Genomic DNA, 14,990 nt, shown 5'->3' with positions numbered 1-14,990 from the left:
GTCTCCTGTCTGTCCCTCGCAGCAGCAACAAGCCCGGACCCCCCTCCCTGCTATCTCTATATTTGTCTGCTGAATTGGGTCAACTGACTGACACGAGCACATTTTGCACGAGGTCCTGAATTATTCTTACCGTTTTCCCTTTTGGTTTGCTGTTCGGTGGAGAAGCCGGACGCTGCGCCCTCCCAGTTTCGCCCTCCTCCAACCCTCCTATGTATGTGTGATGTTTATCTTCCTCTTCCTCTTCCTCCTCCTCTCCCCTCCTCCTTCCACGGTGTTTCTGGGAGAGAGAGAAGAAGAAAAAAATGAAGAAAGAAATCAATGGCTGACTCATGACTTCCTTAACTGGGCTGGGACTGCAGGAGGAGAGAGGCCATGATGGAGGATGGACAGAAACAATGTGAGGAAAGTAGAAAATAGCAGCTCCAGCATCTGCATGAAAACATGACTGTTTCATTTCAATAGGTCCACCCTCTCTGCATTTAACAGTGAGATTCTGCTGAGGTTCTGGTCCGGTAAGTCGTGCATGTTAATGCGTCCATTGCTGGATCACTGCAGAATAAAATGTAGAATGTCGACCTGCTGATTTGAAAACAGCTATGAGGAAACTTTTGCTGTGATTAAAAATTTGGGGTAATAAAACTATTAAAAAAATAAATCTGTGAAGCTCTTTTAGGAGTTACAGAATATTATTATTATTATTATATTATTGTTATTTATTTGATCAAATCATGCCCACTCCTAAACTTAAGTTGCATCTGTGCTGGATTTGATAACGTTTTTGTCACCTGAAAGTTAAATTCTTTCTGTTATTTATTAGAAAGTGTTTAATAAAAATGCAGATGTTGTTCATTTCAAACACTGACGGGTGTCTCTTTAACGGTTTCTGGAAGTTAAAGTTCATGTCACACTTATTTTGCACACTCATCGGGATTTCCCCCTGAATTTTCCCTCGGTGTGAAATTGAGAAGCCTTCGAGGGTCAAACAAGAAAGAAACATTCAATAGAAAAGATTTCTAAGGAGAAACATACAGCTGCATATTTCACAAACAAATTACTCAAATGTGGTTTAGCATGAGAAATACCTGGCTGCATAAAATGTCATTCTTTAAATATAGAATTTAGAAGAGATATAAAAGACAATTGAAGCTCTCAGAGTTTGGAACAAAACGAAGAAGCTGCGAGAGTGAAGCCACATAGATTTTATTTCATTTGCTGAGGCCTTCATGGGGGGGGGGGGAAACAAAGGAAGACTAAAGGCTTGTGACTGAAGGAGCATCTGGTGATTACTGGCTGTTATCATGAAAGAGAACGTTATGCCTTTTTTGGTCTTGTTGTCATGCTCTGGTTGTTGTTGTTGCTGCTGCTGCAAAGCTATCTGGGAAAAGGAGGATGTGAAATTAAGATAAAGCATTTTCTGTTTGGCAGTGAGCATACTGACGTCAAACTGAGTGTCTTTGAAGAAACGTTGCCGTCACAGAATCACAAGAAATTTACAATTAGAGGTGTCCTTGTGGCATCAAAACCTTTACCCACAATGCAACACTGTCAGGGAACCTCATCGCTCCAGACTTCGAGGAGGGCGGATTGCAGAATGTGTTGTAATTTATAGTTGCTGAAGCTATCTTGGTGACTACCAGTCTCATATCTTTAGGTATAGTTGAATGTGTGTTAGCATACATGAATGTGTGTGTTCGAGGTGTGTGTGTGTGTGTGTGTGTGTTTGGGGTGTGTGTGTGTTTCTGTGGAGAAGCTATATCAGACAGACTTAACAAGTGTTCACTGTCTCTCTCCTCCCTGCTCTCATCCCCCTGACAAGTCAGTGCTGGCGGCAGGAAAAAAAACAGAGCGCCCTCCTTCTCTACACGCACACACGCACACACACACACACGCACACACACACACACACACACATCTATCCCCATCTTCCTCCCCCTCTTTCTCCTTCAACAACATCCCCATTCAAGTGCGTCAGCTCCAGGCATCCTTCCTCCCTCCTCTCCCACCCCACCGTTCGCTGGTAGCCTAAGCACATAAAAAATACATCAAACACAGCCGTCCGCCCAAGGCGTCGTCACACGCAAAATCATCTGCCCCCCCCCCCCCCTTTAAGAAAAGAGAAACCCAAGTTACAAAAGACAACTACAGAGGAGGACACTGATAGAAGGAGAGATTGAACTTGCAGCACGGAGGGTCATCTCTGAGGGGAGACAGATTATTGCGACGTTATAACACCTTTATCCACTCAGATGTGGAACGAGTTTAAAACAGAAATAAGAGGAGCGTGACTTACCTTGTGCATAATAAGCGCGTGTTAGGATTGCACACACCCCGCAGCACCGTGACCCACTTCCCTCAGTTCGGCTGCACATCTGCTTCAGCACCAGTCTCAGCCGTGACAGCAGCCGAGGGCGGATCTGCTGCACCCAAGGGCGACTCTGTCAGATCTGTCGCGCTGATATGCAGAGCCCAAAAAGAGAATCCTGCTCCAGCTCACAGCGAGCAGGAAAAAAAAACCCAGACAGATCTGCCAAGACGTGCTAAATTGAGCCACTAATCCATCGTGGGGTTGCTTTTTTTGCACACTAATTAATCACTTTTATTTAAGGCTTAGATGTGAGTCGACATATATGCGGTGCAATCGTGACCCAGAGTGCACGCACGCTCCCTTTGGGTGCTACAGCTCATGTCTTTCTGCAATTATTCCACCCTCTGCCCCCTTTACTCTCCGTAATCGGAATAAAGTCAGATTTGTGTCCTCTAGATATTTAGAAGCCAGGCCTCGATGCCAAAACATGTAACCTTCCTCCTCTCTTTCAACTAAAAGTCCAGGGAGGGAGGAGAGGAGGAGGGGGGTCTAACTCTCTCTCTCTCTCAGGGTTAAACAAAGTTGTGATTCTGTTTTGAGAATCGGGTGAGTTGGGGTGAAACAGAGGAAAAGGGGGGGGGGGGGGGGAGCAAAGCTAAATGAGTTGCTCTCCCACTCACAAAAACACAGCCTCCTATTAAATTCTAATTAGAATAGATTTCTTGACCCTGCAAACAGACCTGAAGGACATGGGAGTCAAGTCTTTTCTCTCTCTCTCGATTAATTACACGGTAACGGCTCAGAGATAACGACAGATTGCAGCTTCACCCCAAAATCAGATTATTCCTTTGCCCAAAGCTTTTGCTTTCCAGAGATTTCACAGTATGGCTGTGATGTTGAGAGACAAAAGGTAATGTAAGCACCGCTCTAACAACGCCACGAAAGCCGGCCTGCCCTGCAGGTACACCACCGGGCTCACATCAGACCCTCGTGGCGTGGGTCCCTAATGATGTGTAATGGGGGCCCTCCTGCGACCGTTCCTCACCCCAGGACCTTCTCCTAATCACCCCGGCTACTAATGAGATGGAGAGACATGAAAGGGCTCGTTAGAAGACCCTCCCTTTAATGTCGACCTATTATTAGCCACTTACCAAATCATTAGTCTCTAAACTGCAAATTATACTCCAATCCAGGAAGGGAAAGGGGAAATAAAGAGTGAGGAGTCCTCGGTTCACAGTCGAGGGCAGGAGAAGGGGATCCGCTTGAAGTGTTTTCCCACACAAGGAATCCCGAGGTGATGCTCGTGTGTGATCCTGTTTTCACTCGAGACAGCTGACAGAAGTGCAATGTCTTAAAATACACTTTTATTTACAATGTAAAAGAAATACATTTGAATATTTGTAAGAATTAAACCAAGATTTAAAAAAGAAAAAATCATAATCATATTTACATGATGAAAAACAATGAAAATCTTTCACACATTCTATATATTCATTCAAGTGTGCTGCGACAGAAGGATGGTTTTATCGGCAGAAAAATTAAGACAGAGGCTGAACAGCAAATGTAAAAAAAAACATTTAAAAAAAAGGCATCTGAAGGGAGGATCTTCAGACCAGAGAGGAGGCGCTTCCACGTAAACACCTCCTCCGTTTAAAGTCTCATGAAACGATGGCCGAGGCTTTAACCAGTTTACTCCCAGCCGGTGCTGCAACCTGTCAGTGGTCCAGGAAGTGAAAGATGCTCTTCTGGGGGCCGTTAGCCTGTCCGGAGGGTTTGTTCTCCCTGCAGAGCCTCTTCGCTGCTGGGTTTACTGCCCCCATCGGACCCCTCTTCTTAATCTGTGTCTGAAACACAATCAGAGTCATTAAAAAAACCACACGAATAAGTGCTTCGTGATTTCATTAAGGCGACGCAGCTCCTCTCCATCAGGAACTGTGGGGCTTTGGCTCCCTCTAGTGGTAAACACGCAGCATCAATAGCTGCATCCATCACGCTCTCCGAGCAGCTTTTTTGTTTCCGTGATAATTTTAGAATGATGATCGCAGAGCGAGCCAAAAGAAAATAAATACATCACTAAATCTGATCTTTTCTTTTCTAGTATTTGCTACTCAGAAAAGGGAAAGATCATCTGATGTGATGCAGACAGGCTGACGAGCCGGCAGACCCATTACATCAGGACGTGTCGCGTTGAGGTTCCGCCTCAGTGCAGCCGTTCGGCTTCAAGCCACAAACTGCGGCTACAAACTCACAGGAGGACCGAATCTGCAACAACTGCAGGATGTGGTTCGCAGAATGAGAAGATTTCCTCTTTCGTACTGTGAGGAGCTGATGCACACATGAGCAAGACAGTGGAACATTCAAAAACATCCGGCTGCCATTTAATCCAGGATACGCAGTATTTAGTCTCTTATACGCAAGACAGCCAAGGGCCATGATGAAATAAGACCAGCAGCTTTTCTTGTTGCACTGTTTTCACTGGCATCTGTTATCCAGCGAACAACAGGTTTTCCATTCATTCATTCATTCATTCATTTTCCATCCGCTTTGTCCGGCACCGGGGTCGCGGGCCAAGCTGGAGCCCATCCCAGCAGTCAATGGGGGAGAGGCGGGGCACACCCTGAACAAGCCGCCAGTTCGTCGCAGGGCAACACAGAGACAGACAATCAGCCACACGCACCTAAGCTGCATGTTTTTGGTGGGAAGGAAGCCGGAGAACCCGGAGAGAACCCGGAGAGAACCCACGCGGACGCGGGGAGAACACGCAAACTCCTCACAGAAAGGCCACAAGTCGGATTTGAACCTGTAACCTACAGGTTTTTGTTTTTTATATATATTTCCATCTAATACTAATAAACTACTAATAGCGAGAGAGACTCCAGACTATGTAGGATTGGATCTGGATAAATGTGTTAATATGCATTAAACTGAACACACAGACTGGTTCCCCCCCCCCAGTGTTGGTGCAACATGGTTTTACTGGGATCCCGTATTTCAACAATGCTCCTTTCACTCACCGGTTTCTGGGCAGCGCTTGAGGACGACTTCTCTTTCTCTGGAGACAGAGTTTGAAACAAGAAGCCTCTGGTATTTCTGGGTGCCACGGGATTCCCCTCAGAAATGGAAGCAAGCTTCTGGAGGATGGCATGAGGCTGACTCAGTAAAGAACCTCTCCTCACCTGGAAGGATTGGCCAATCATCAGTTAAAGAATTCCCAGGGGCAACACCCACTCAATCCATCCGTAGTTTGGCAGAAGGCAGCACCAGATCGAAAACAAGACTCGAGATTCTCTGCAAGCATCGCTGTATCTCTAAACCACTAACCCTCTAAATCTGAGCATTCCAACTGCGATTGATCTTGAAATCAAGTTAAAAGAGAAAATTGGGGCGGGGGGGGGGGGGGGGGCGAGTATTTTTTGTCCCGACATTTTTAACAAAGCGTCTTTTTGTTAGCAGCTTCAGATATAAAATAACCTTTGACTGATGCCGACAGAGTAAATAACTACGACCAAAACAACATGAAATGGGAGCAGGAAAAAGGTCAAATGAAGCTAACGCCCCCCCCGAACGAGATTTCCTGCTGCACCTGGAAGGGCTGCGGGGCTCTCTGGAAGGGGTTGACGGCGGATGCGGTCGTCTTCTCGGGCTGTGGCGCCGCAGGAAGCTCTGTGTGAACATTTCAGAAGAGCAACAGTTGGATCATCCCCGACCTGACCGGATCGGCTTCTCCTGTTGCCGAGCCGACTTTATCGGGCTGAGCTGTGGATGTGAAGCATCCGGTAACGAGAGCTGGTGAATATTACACGCCGCCGGCTTCAGTCACATTTCTTCCTGTGACGTCAGAGTCCTATTCACTGTGGAGGGGAAATTAACCCTTTGCAGGTCAGTGGTTTTGGCGGAACCGGTGTCCGTTGAACGCCGATCCCTGAACCATCCTGAGCTTCTTGTCGTGAGCGTCGGCATCAAACTGACCTTTTCTCTGCAGAGTTTTTGCCGTCAGTTTTTTGGCCAGCTTCATGAAACGACTGTCTTCCTCTCCGACCTGCTCGTCGACGTCCAGCTCGTCCCCTTTCTTGGCTTTCTGTTCGGACTGAGAGGAAACCCAAACATTCAAGGCATTCACGGCTGCTGACGTTTGCGTTTCTAATTGTGCGGCGTACCTGCTCCCTGAGCCACTGCTCCCTCTCTATCCTCTCCTTCCTCCTCTGGGCCTCAGAGTGCTCCATGAGATCGCCTTCTTCCTCCTCTTCGTCGCCCTCTGCTCCCGTTCTGTCCACGTCGAAGTCAGAATCTGGGGGAAGAATTCACAAAGAAACAGAAGGCTTCGTTGACGGATGTTTGTGGAACGTGAACGGCAGATATGATGAACCCTTCAGGCTCACCTTGCTGCACAAACCTTTTGAACCGTTTGTCTAGCAACATTCATTGCTGGTAAAATAAATAAAGCTGGAAGCAATTGAATATATGCAACAATTTGATTTAAAGCTATACGTTCAGACGCTCTGCTTAACCGACTGTTTTCCTCCAGCTTCCGCTCACCGATGTTTTTCCAGCGGAAGCGGCGCGCTCGCCCCGGCCCGTCGGAGTGCAGGTCTCCGTCAGCGAGGTAGCGCTCCTGATAGAGCCTCAGACGACGCTTGTCATCGTCCATTATCTGCTTCCTGTGGGAATATTTTCATCCCTCGGTTTAAACAGCTAAAACTCAGATTTAGTCCTTATTCCTTCGTTCATTGACTATATAAATGACGTATATTTGATGGCATGGAATGAGAACATTTTACTCACATGTGGATCTTGTTGACCTGATCCTGCAGCTCTTGATCAGAGGGAAGCTCCTCTAGGAGCTCCTCTTCCTCATAGTCACTGCCCCGCTCTCCATCCTCCTCATCGCTGCCCACGTCGCTGCCCGACAGCTCCGCTTCCGATTCCAGGAAGTCCGCCAGTCGCCTGTGAAGTGGAGGCAAAACCGTTCAGACCAGAGCTGATGAAGGTGATTGATGTTTTTATGTCAAACATCAGGTTTATTTAGATTAGTTATGCATGCAGCAACACAAATAAGAGTTTATATCACTCACATCTTCTTCTTCTTCTTCTTCCTGAACCGGCGTGGTGCAAACACACCCTGCAGCTCCTCCTCTTCTACGTCATTGTCCTCATTCTCCTCATCCTCATCTCCCTCTACCTCATCATCATCATCATCATCCTCCTGTAAACCCACGATCCACTTGTCACTTGTGTGATGAAGACATACGGAGCGGGCCGTTTCCACAGGAAGTGTAAAACCTGGCTCAAACAGAGAGGCGCGGTACGTTACCGGTTCACTCCGGCTGTCCACGTCGGACAGAAGCCGGAACTCGCAGTCCTCTTCCTCCTCCGGTTTGTTTTTCCTGGACACAGAAAAATCAGAATGAGGATTCTAAAACTTTTTGTTGATCAAAAAGACGTTAAACAAGGAAGGCGGACATTAAAAAAAAAAAAGTGCAGTTAGTTTATCAAAACGGAACAGAAGCAAATCAACTTCGACAGAAGAAAACCTTTTCCAATTAACGACTTGGATTATTTTAGGTTTTCGTTCTTTACCTGTCTTGCGTCAGTGAACCTGCGTGAGCAGAACCTAAAAGTGACAACAAAGCAGAAATATTTAAACAGTTAAAAAGATGGTTCAACAAGTTTATGTGACCCCCCCCCCCCCCACCCCCGGTCCGGTGTAACTCCTTTACCTGGACTAGGAAACGCCCTTGAGCACCGCCCCAGCAGCTGATCCATGGTGTTATTATCAGATTCTCCTCCCTGTCCTCCTTCCTCATCCTTCTCCAAATCCATCAGCTGCTTCCCTGTCTGCGTTGGTGGAAACGCTCCGGAGCACAACCCGAGCAGCTCGTCCTCTTGCGTCTGACTGGAGCTGCTCTCGGCCGTCACGAAAACTCCGGAGCACAACCCCAGCAGCTCCCCCATGTTCGCATCCATCGCGTTTTCGTCCATGCTGTCCAGGATCAACTGTCTCTTGTGGGATCGGGACGCGCCGGGGCGCGGCCCTACATTCAGGAAGCCGTCCGCATCGAGTAACTGGGAATGGGCGTCGTCCTCCAGCGAAAAACGACCTTGGGAGTCGCCATCCGCACCGGGGCCCGAAGCGGCGCCACCGAGACGCCCAGAATCGACTCCTGGTGACGGAGGCGCATACAAGTCCTGAGAGTCTTCAACGGGAAGACAGAGAGACGGCTCGGAGACTTTCCCTGAGCTCTGATGGGAGAAAAATTAAAAGTTAAACCATAAAAGTTTTGAAGCAAAATATAAATACAACTATCAGGTTTTGTTTTGTTTTTTTAATAGTTGTCTTTATCTTGCCTCTCATCATTCCGGGACAAACTTACATTTAAAATACTTTAAATGAGGGAATATTGAGGTGTGCATGGATGAGCACATTTCCATTGTCTTGAATTCTCATCATCATCATCATCATCATCACTATGCTCCTTCATTGTGAAGCACATTGTTGCACGTTTTTGCAGAATTCAAAGCTGTCATTTGAGATATTTAGATATTGATCTCATACCTTGGAGGCGGAGCCGAGGAAGCTGGGCCTGAAGAGGCAGGGAGAAGGGGAGCGGAACACGGACGAGTTGGAGGCGCTCCTTCCTGTGGAGCGGTGATTTACAGGCTGGTAGGAAGTGATCATGGATCCGGCGAGCTCAAAGCTGCTGTTGTGGCTGTTGTCCCTCGCCAGGGACGACGAGTCTTCCTCATCTGGAATAGGAGATATTCTGGCTGATGATTTCTACTCCAGTCTCCGCTTTGAGTGCAGAAACTATTGACCAATCCAAATGAGGTCTTTCACTGTACCCACCCATCTTGTTGCCGCTGTCCAGTCCAGGAGGTCCTGACCTTTTAACACCATCACTAAACGGGACAACGGCACACGTGAAGCTGGAAGACCTACATTTTACACGCCGCGGCACAAAACAACGGGTCACTTCCAGCACGCTCACCCTGTGCGAGAGCAGGAGTTTCCCGGAAACAACATGAGCGTGCCGTCTGTGTTAACCAGGTCAGGGGTCGACAACGGTCTGTTCAGGGCCACAGGAGAAGGGCTTCTGATACTCGGGGCCACGCTGCCTTCCTCCTCCTCCTCCTCCTCACCGTCATCACCTCCTAGCAAGTCATCTACATTCTGGTAGAGGGAGCAGGTTTGATGAAAGTATGAACACAGAAAAGTGTAGATGCGATTGTTCTCAAGCAACGAGAATCAAATAGCCTCATACCTCTTCCTCCTCGTCCGTCATATCTTCTTCTTCTTCTTCGCCCTCCTCCTCCTCACAGTCTTCATTGTCTAGACGGTTGAGCTCGGCCTTGCGCGCTCTCTCCTCCTTTCTCCTCTGGGCCATGGCGAGCTGCAGGCGCTGCTTCAGCGTGAGCAGCTTCTCACCTAAGAAGAGAAACGGGAGGTAGAATCAATGGCAAAAGAAAAAAAAAAAAGAGACTCTTAACATTCCCGGGAACGCTGACGTTCCCACCTCCTGCATACGCTCACCTGGCTTGGTTGACGCAGGCTCCTCGGCTCCCTCTTTAACAGTGACGGTCACAGACTTGGAGTGCAACTCTTCTGCCCCTGATGGGGTGCTGTCTTTGCAGATGATGTGGAGCTGCACCGAGCGCTCACCCCGAGGGCACGCGGGCGCTTGGACATGGCGAAGGTAACGCCTTTTCAGGGCCTCGACGCCTAAATAAAGACGAAAGGTGAAGCCCGACATCGATACGATAGCATAGAAGTGGGCTGATATTCACTCACCAGGGTTGAGCTGCGGAGACTCGAGGTGAACGAAGGCTCCGTCATCAGGATGAAGTTTAGCAACAGGCGGGGGGTCCAGGCCGAGCTGCTTCAGCAGAGCCAGTTTGCCCCTCTTGGATTTGGTGGGCCGCGTTGGACCGGCGCTCCCACACGGAGCGATTACCGGATCCTCCACATTCCCGGGCGCACGTTCCGGCCGACGGGCGTCAGACGTCGCCGCAGCCCCGATTCGCTCCGAGGCTGCTGGGAAGGTTTCCCCTTGAGAGTCAGACGCAGGAATCGCCGCTCCGTCTGTAGCGAGCGCGTCCTGCAAACTCTCAGAGAGGTAGAGCATCGGCTCAAACGCAGGGTCGGGATCCAGGCTGACGATAGTCCGCTTCTGCGGGGATGAGGCGGCAGCTGGAGCGCTTTGGGGCTGGATCCGAGTGGACGGAGTGTCCTGCTCTGTGGGAGACTCCAGAGGGTCGCTGTGAGGGTCAGTGGGAGCCTGAGGAAGAGGTGCCGGCGCTTCCAACAGCACAGCAGAATACTTTGCAGATCTGAAGATAAAAAAGTGATATGATCACCCAGAAGCCTTTAGACTTATGGCTGACAGAAATACTAAACCTAAACTTAACGCAACCGCGTGTGTTTGGTGAGACCCGAGACTACGGCCTCCTTCAAAACGGCCCTAAAAATACACCTTTTAGGGGGACAGAAACGGAGATAGTCATCGCGACTCTCTCCGGATCAACCCCCCCTTTTTTTGTGCACCTACGTTGCACATATTAATTGCCTTAGTAATTTATTGTAATTTATGTAATCTATTGTCATTCATTGTCACTGTGCATCAGTGGTGTAATTTATTTTAGATTAATTGTTAGTTTGCATCAGCGGTGTAAAATAATTTTATTTTTATTTTTCTAATGTTACGTTGCATCAATTGAGTTATTGAATATTGATTTTATTTGTATTTGTATTGTTAAATTTGTATTGTTAATTGTGGATGATTTATGTACGAAGGACTTTCAACGGAAACAAGACCGCAAGGGCTTTTTCGAAATGCTCCTCTTAGACAGGATGTTTGACTTTATTTGTACTGTAATACATATTACTGTGTGACTGTACTTGTACTCTAACATTCTATCTAATAAATATATTCATTCAAATATATTCATTCATTCACGGCTGGCGATTATTGGCCACGTAGCCACGTCTCGCTGTGATGTATGAATGCGTTTTGTCTTTACTTCAACAACGCCATGGCGGATCCCGCTGGCCTGGCCCGCCGCTTGAAGAACTGGTCGATGGTTTTCGGCTCGGGGACGTAATAGGGCAGGCCAAGGGTGGACTCTAGAAAGCCAGCACAAGCACAGACGACATAAGGCTGCCATTCTAAAGTCTGAATCACACGTCCTACAGGTTTAATCACGAAGAGCAGAAACAGAGAATCAACGAGACTCGTTTCAGTTTGGTCGAAGACGCTCTGCTCCAGCGGCAGTAGAAGAATCTGGACTCTCTACCAGCCGTTGAGACCCGAAGAAGCCTCGTGGACGAGAGGTGAAACGTCTTCAACCAAACGGTTGATTCCTCGTTTTTTTTTTTGCTTTTCGTGACTTAATATCTGCGTTTTATTTCCAGGTTACATTAAGTCAATCTGACCTCTGACCAGCCTCTGAGATTCACTGTGGAGCTGCTTCATTGCCTCTTTGCTTGCTCGTGCGGCTTTCCTCTCCTGAAAACATCACAAATGTTCAGAATGAAATCTTTCATTCAGGATAATTTATGACGTAGGCATTGCATACCACACGACGGGGTTTCTCCGCAGCCTCTTCATCTTCCTCCTCCTCATCCCCACTCAGGAGAGGACCCTGCACCAACCGTTAACAATAAAAATGTTGTTTTTAAACTTCATTAAATCCTGACACCATTGAAGGCAAAATGTAAGGAATTCGTTTTTACTTTTGGAAATATAAAGTAACATTTTATGATTTTATGATTTTATTCAACATCAGAACACAAACATTCTGGATCTATGGATTGCAACATTCTTTGGCACCTTATGTTTCTTCATCTTTTTCTTAACAGCAGTGCGGATGGCCTCCAGAGATTCTTCATCCTCATCTTCCTCACTGTCAAGACCAGCGTCAAACAGTTCCGTGTCGCCCAGCAGGCAGCCGCTGTCATTCAGAGCCTGAGGCAGCGGTGGGCTCTGAAACGCACGAGAAACGCTTTCATTCATTATTTTCCATTGGTTTAAGTTTGACACGTCCAAACTTTGCTAAACCATACAGTTTGTTATGCATTTATAAACCTAAACATGTAAAATAATAAACGATCCAACACATGAATAGATAGAGCATTGATGCTCTGGTCCGGACAGACTTATGAGAAGAAAACAGGCACCACTGAACGAAAAGGTCACGCTGCACGAACCTCATTCATTTCACAGAGTCTGTCTTTCTTCTTCAACTTCTCCACTGCTTTGCTTCGCTTCTCCTTTTTCCGTTTGTGCCTCGGACTCTTCTCTCTTTTCTTCCGCTCCTCCTTTGATTTCATTTCTTGCCTCACCGCCTCCGGTTCCTCCTCCGTCCCTCCGCATGTCTGCTGAGACTCGCTGTCCTCGCTGTCCTCGCTGTCCTCGGGAACACGGCTTATTCTCTTGCTCTTCCTCTGTCCTCTCGCGTTCCTCTCATTCTTCTCTTCTCCACTGGAAGCAGACAAGGCCGGTGCTTCTGCCGTGCAAACAGTGCTCTCTGCAGCCGCCTCCTCTTCATCGTCACTGTCTCTGATAGCATTCCGATGAGGTTTTCTGTGAACTGTGACGTCATCGTCGTCGTCATCATCAGACTCTGGAAAAACACAAGATAATATCATCACCCCAAATCATTATGAGTTCCTTGAATGTATCTAAGCAACATGTGGAAAGCATCTTAGCCCAAGTACTCTTTACGTAACCTAAATATGATTCTTCCATACCACCGTTATCTGTAAGCGAGTATTAATAGGTTGTTCATTACGCAGAAACACTTCGTAAAGTCCTTGAAACCTCTTATTTACCTAGATTTGATTTAACCTACATGAGCATTGCAAATTAAATCATGTTTGACTGTTGCTTTTGTGACTAAGTATACATAAATGTCTACTACTACTACTTGTCGGCGTCATGCGTCGCTTCACCTGGACATCCCTCTCTGCTGTTGGCCGGCTCTGTGGCCGTCTCCTCTGTTGGAGATCCCATTCCACTGTCCAAATCACACTCTGTCGCTGTTCGGGGCGCAACTGGGAGTCCGTCCACCTGAGTGCAAAAACAGAAAACGCAATTCAAGCAACAGTCTGCAAATGTTCTACAACATGAACCCAACTTCAGTGTAATACATCCATAATACAAGGTGCACACGGCCCACTATTAACGTACAACATTATTGATTGTGCTCTCTTTTAATGAAATGGTATTTAAATACAAATTGGTATTAGTAATTGTAGTGGGAAACTACAACGACTAATACCTGCAAATCCATAACCTCTTCAGGAAAAACTTATAAGATAATGGCATGTATCTGTATTAAATGGAAGTACTTTGCAAAGTAAATAAGTTAGTACTGGAGCCAGTTGCGAGAGTTTGGAGTGAGTGGCGCCTCAGAATGAACCCAGCACACAGTGAGTACTCAGAACAGCTAGCGACATAGCTTCTAGCTTCCTCCCAGTGTTTAACAAGCTAACTGTCGCTCCCTTGAACAGAGCCATAACTTTATGTCGCAATTTACTTCGAATATGATTTTTTTAACAGTGGTCGATTCAGTAAACTCGGACTAACGGGGACTTCATCGCTGCGACCAGGCCAAGACAACAACGCAGCAGCCCTAACCCTTACCCTAGCGGGCTAGCTAACCAACTAGCGAAGCCGAATGGCCTCGAAGACATTTGATTTTTTGACAGTTTCGCGTAACTTATGGACAATGCAGAAACACATCAGTCCGCTACTTTCATGTCCACTAACAACTATTATCTTGCGAGCGTTTGCTCACCTGCTGTTGAGAAAGGACGAGGCTCATCTTTGTCCGCGGGCTAATTCACGCTTTCTCGTGAAGAAACCCAGTTGCGCTAATACCTTGACAATTCCCAGCAGTTAGCAGAGACTTCGGAAAGTTAATGTCTGTGAAACAGAATCTATTTTAATCTCTGAATGCCCATTTAGGAAGCATTTAGCCGGAGTGTTCGTGACCCTCCCGCCTGTTCCATACACAGCTATTGAGATTTTGATCTTTCGCGGGCCGTGACAGCTGGTCCGCAGTTTTTGCTCATCGAGACGCCCCTCTCCGAATTCTCGCGTTCCCATTGGTCTATTTGAGAACTTTGTATCCGCCCAATTTTACGACATTGCTTGGCGGTATACACGGATTTGCCAATGCCACTATGGGGACGCCATGCCCCGCCCCACTTTTAACCACTGAAATGATGACGTTTACCTTTCCATCTCGTTGAAGTTCTTCGAGCGAGAGGCTACGTCAGTAACGTGACGGACACGTCAAGCCAATCAGAGCTAGAGTTGGGCGGGCCTTTTTTGTCACAATAGTAGGATTCTGTCATCCGCTGGTGATATTTGAGATGGCTGTTATAACCGAGGTAATATATAATATATTGTATTGTTATATTGTATTGTGTACGTATTGTAATACGATCTGATGCTAATAAATTCAAGATTAGGTGGATTAGATGGACGTTAGATGATGCAAACTGGAATAAATTCAGAATAATATCAATAGGGCAATACAGACCAAGAAGTTGAGTTATGTAAAGCAAATGATCATTATACATTTTCATAATACTGTACCAATGATGCCTGGATCTCGCATTGCAAAGAATATAATCACAGGACTTAAATGTATTATTTAACATTTAGTAAAACATGTAGAATTG

General features: G+C 46.9%; 1 protein-coding gene across 1 annotated transcript; it reads right to left on the bottom strand.

Annotated features, from left to right (window-relative positions):
- Nucleotides 1–4,020: 4,020 nt before the first annotated feature.
- LOC137903166 (claspin) lies at nt 4,021–14,125 on the bottom strand. The gene is made up of 25 exons (XM_068747302.1): nt 14,099–14,125; nt 13,251–13,368; nt 12,507–12,922; nt 12,130–12,282; nt 11,876–11,941; nt 11,733–11,805; nt 11,321–11,423; nt 10,092–10,630; nt 9,834–10,022; nt 9,565–9,728; nt 9,292–9,473; nt 9,150–9,202; nt 8,859–9,049; nt 8,446–8,545; nt 8,023–8,403; nt 7,883–7,916; nt 7,617–7,689; nt 7,378–7,508; nt 7,088–7,249; nt 6,842–6,963; nt 6,463–6,593; nt 6,275–6,392; nt 5,889–5,968; nt 5,320–5,481; nt 4,021–4,149 (listed from the first exon to the last, which is right to left on the bottom strand). Exons 1-25 carry the CDS (start codon nt 14,123–14,125, stop codon nt 4,021–4,023), a joined length of 3,897 nt encoding a protein of 1,298 aa, XP_068603403.1.
- Between the last annotated feature and the right edge of the window lie 865 nt (nt 14,126–14,990).

The sequence above is a fragment of the Brachionichthys hirsutus genome, chromosome 13 (genome assembly GCF_040956055.1).
Source record: "Brachionichthys hirsutus isolate HB-005 chromosome 13, CSIRO-AGI_Bhir_v1, whole genome shotgun sequence".
Lineage (NCBI taxonomy): Eukaryota > Metazoa > Chordata > Actinopteri > Lophiiformes > Brachionichthyidae > Brachionichthys > Brachionichthys hirsutus.
The sequence above is the reverse complement of the archived record's forward strand: the minus strand, read 5'-3'. Positions and strand labels throughout refer to the sequence as shown.

Excerpts from the sequence above, each read along its gene's own strand:
- LOC137903166 (XM_068747302.1), bottom strand. The coding sequence starts at position 14,125 with ATGAGCCTCGTCCTTTCTCAACAGCAG. Across the intron at positions 7,250-7,377 it reads AAGAAGAAGAAGAAGAAGAT|GCGACTGGCGGACTTCCTGG; the intron begins GTGAGTGATATA and ends TCCACTTCACAG. Across the intron at positions 5,969-6,274 it reads AAAAACTCTGCAGAGAAAAG|AGCTTCCTGCGGCGCCACAG; the intron begins GTCAGTTTGATG and ends ATGTTCACACAG.